The sequence below is a fragment of the Montipora foliosa genome, chromosome 12 (genome assembly GCF_036669935.1).
Source record: "Montipora foliosa isolate CH-2021 chromosome 12, ASM3666993v2, whole genome shotgun sequence".
Taxonomy (NCBI): domain Eukaryota; kingdom Metazoa; phylum Cnidaria; class Anthozoa; order Scleractinia; family Acroporidae; genus Montipora; species Montipora foliosa.
In genome coordinates this window covers 4,213,753-4,216,252 of record NC_090880.1, presented here as the reverse complement: position 1 = coordinate 4,216,252, position 2,500 = coordinate 4,213,753, and the positions used below count along the sequence as shown (strand labels likewise).

General features: G+C 40.3%; 1 protein-coding gene across 3 annotated transcripts in view; it reads left to right on the top strand.

Moving 5' to 3' along the window:
- LOC137978382 (baculoviral IAP repeat-containing protein 6-like) overlaps positions 1-2,500 on the top strand; it is a 65,998-nt gene that overhangs the window by 19,223 nt on the left and 44,275 nt on the right. For all 3 annotated transcript variants that reach the window (XM_068825269.1, XM_068825270.1, XM_068825268.1), the window contains exons 13-14: positions 349-945; positions 1,369-1,497. In XM_068825269.1, the coding sequence (XP_068681370.1) occupies positions 349-945; positions 1,369-1,497 (726 nt within the window). The remainder of the gene's footprint in view (positions 1-348; positions 946-1,368; positions 1,498-2,500) is intronic.

The window sequence follows — 2,500 nt, the reverse complement described above, 5'->3', positions numbered from 1 at the left end:
ACATAGGGACAATCTTACATCACATAACCCTTACAAAATACTAGTATACCATACCTTCACACTAGTTTTTTTTAAATTATGTACGTGTACATTGCTCTTAGTATGATAACTGACAAAAAATGATAAAAGGAACTTTCTCATTATTTTCATACTATCTTGCACAAAACTTTACATAGTACAGTATGTACATACTCACTTACACATTCACACATACACGTAATAAATTAAGTCCTGAAAGCGACTCTAAGCGGCCTTATGTTTCTCATCTTAGTAACCTTAGTTTAGTGTTTTCCCTTCTTTATCCTTCCTTTGTTATTACATTACATCAATTTCTCTTTCTTTTTGCAGCTATCTGGCTAAGGAAAAAGTTGTGGAGCTTGTGCTCCCAAGATATTGCCATGTAGGTCATGTTGATATCAGGTTTTCCTTGAGTCCCATGACAACACAACCAACGACCAACGTTTATCTCCTGAAGCCTACTTACCCAAGCTCATTCAAATCCAACAACAAGGCCTTTGCTCCATCATTAGCTGAAAACCAGAAGAAAGTAATCTTGTCTTCTGCACAACAGCAAGACACCATCATATGTGGCCCTGTGAATTTGAAGTTAGGACTTGACAGCACTGGACGGCATGGCCGTGTGTCGTTGGCAAGTCCGCACCTGATCAAATCTAGTAGCAGAATTCTGCTAATTGTGTTTGACAGTTGTGGAACCAGTGAAGACCTCTCTGAAGTATCCATAACTGTGACAAGATTCAAAAACAATTCACCACCAGACTGTCATAAATTGAGGAGCAGTTTACTGGAGGGTAGCGTTACTCAACTACTTGATATCGTTGTGAGTTCAAAGCCAGTGCAAGGTGCCATTAGAGTCAATGATGGCAGGAAACTGGCCCTTGAGCTTCTGTGTTGGATGGCTGGTGTTTGGCTCAACTGTAATACCAGGTAGTTTTACAAATCCTCTTGAAAAATTAAAAGCATTTCCTTTTTCTGGTAAGACCAGCTGTCATAAAGTACCTTGCAGGAGCAGGCATAGCTCAGTTGGTTAGTACACAGCTTTTGGAGCAAGAAGTCGCCAGTTTGATCTTGGTGACTTCAACGTCTGTTTTGAATTTCTTGTGATCCATGTGGCTATAGCTTTAAATACCCATAAAATGCAGCACTGACAGGGCTGACAGGGAAGGGTGCGGGGGGGAAGGGGGGGGGGGGTGCGCACCGTTGGCTTCCAGTGATACAGTACCAGCCTTGTAGCTGAAGCAACTACCGATGTTAAATAAAGTGACTTTACCTTGACATTCTCTTTTACATGCTTAAGTACAGGAAAAAAAGATGTTTTCTTTTTCTGCTATCTTATCATTTGTTTTCTAGGGATACTACAGACAATGTCATGGTTCTTGAGGTAGAATCTTATCTACCTAAGTTGATTCACACATGCTATCTTTCCTGTGGTCGAAGTATTGCTCACAAATGTACCCGTATGCTTATGATGTGCGCAAGGTATGCTGATGAACCTGTTTTGAAGATCTTTTTCTCACTTATTCTCACCACAATTATTATTGATGCTATCACTCCCAAAGTTGCCCCCATTGACCTGTTAAGGCACCTGCAAGCGAGGAAACATTAATGCGGAAACATTGTTTGCCGAAATGTTTCTTCGGCCCACAAACGAGGAAGCATTTGCAGAGAAAGTAAATTTTGCCTCTGCAACAAATGTTTCTGGGGCTGCAGACGGGGAAATATTTGCTTCCGCAACAAAGTTTCCTCACTTGCAGGTGCCTTTAGACAGAGTAAAATATACAAGTGTGCATCTTGATAGGGAAGGGGTTAAAGTTTTCAGGACATGAAGATTTTTATTTCGTTTTTGGTAGTTTATATGCATAACAGGGCACAAAATCAGCTTTTTTTCTCAAGGAGACATTTGGCTCCTAAATTTTCTAAGGTGGTCGCCAAGTCCATAAAGTTAGTAGCCATTTTTTTCTCAGAAACAAAAAAAGAGCTATAGGAAAAATGCATCAAAAAGTGCATTCTCAGCAAAATGGACACTTAACTTCACAATGTACAACGCAGCTTTTAAAAAAATCAAAGATGTCGTAAGATGAGGTGTTTGCCGCAATTTTGCACCCATTCATCTAGCTTAAAGCTTTTATATAATAATTATTGCATAGTTTATAAAGGTAGGATGTATGGAACCCAAAGAGTTCTGGTTGCCAACATGGCAACTACCTTTTGAGTCTTGGTTTCCAGGACGGTAAACATAGGCGCATTGGTGACTGTATCGGATGCAATTTCGTGCCCTGCATAGTAAACAGATCCACCCAGAAGAATCTTTGGAAATGCACGTACATGTATGTTCTTGAAAGTGCTATTCTTTCATTCAAAATCGGCAGTGTTACTTGAGTGTGTGGCCAAAAGGTCATGTGATATTGGTTTGTGACTTCACACGACCACCCATAGTGCAGTGAAACCTGTGAAAAGTGAGGGTCAACATTGTGTGGTTGGA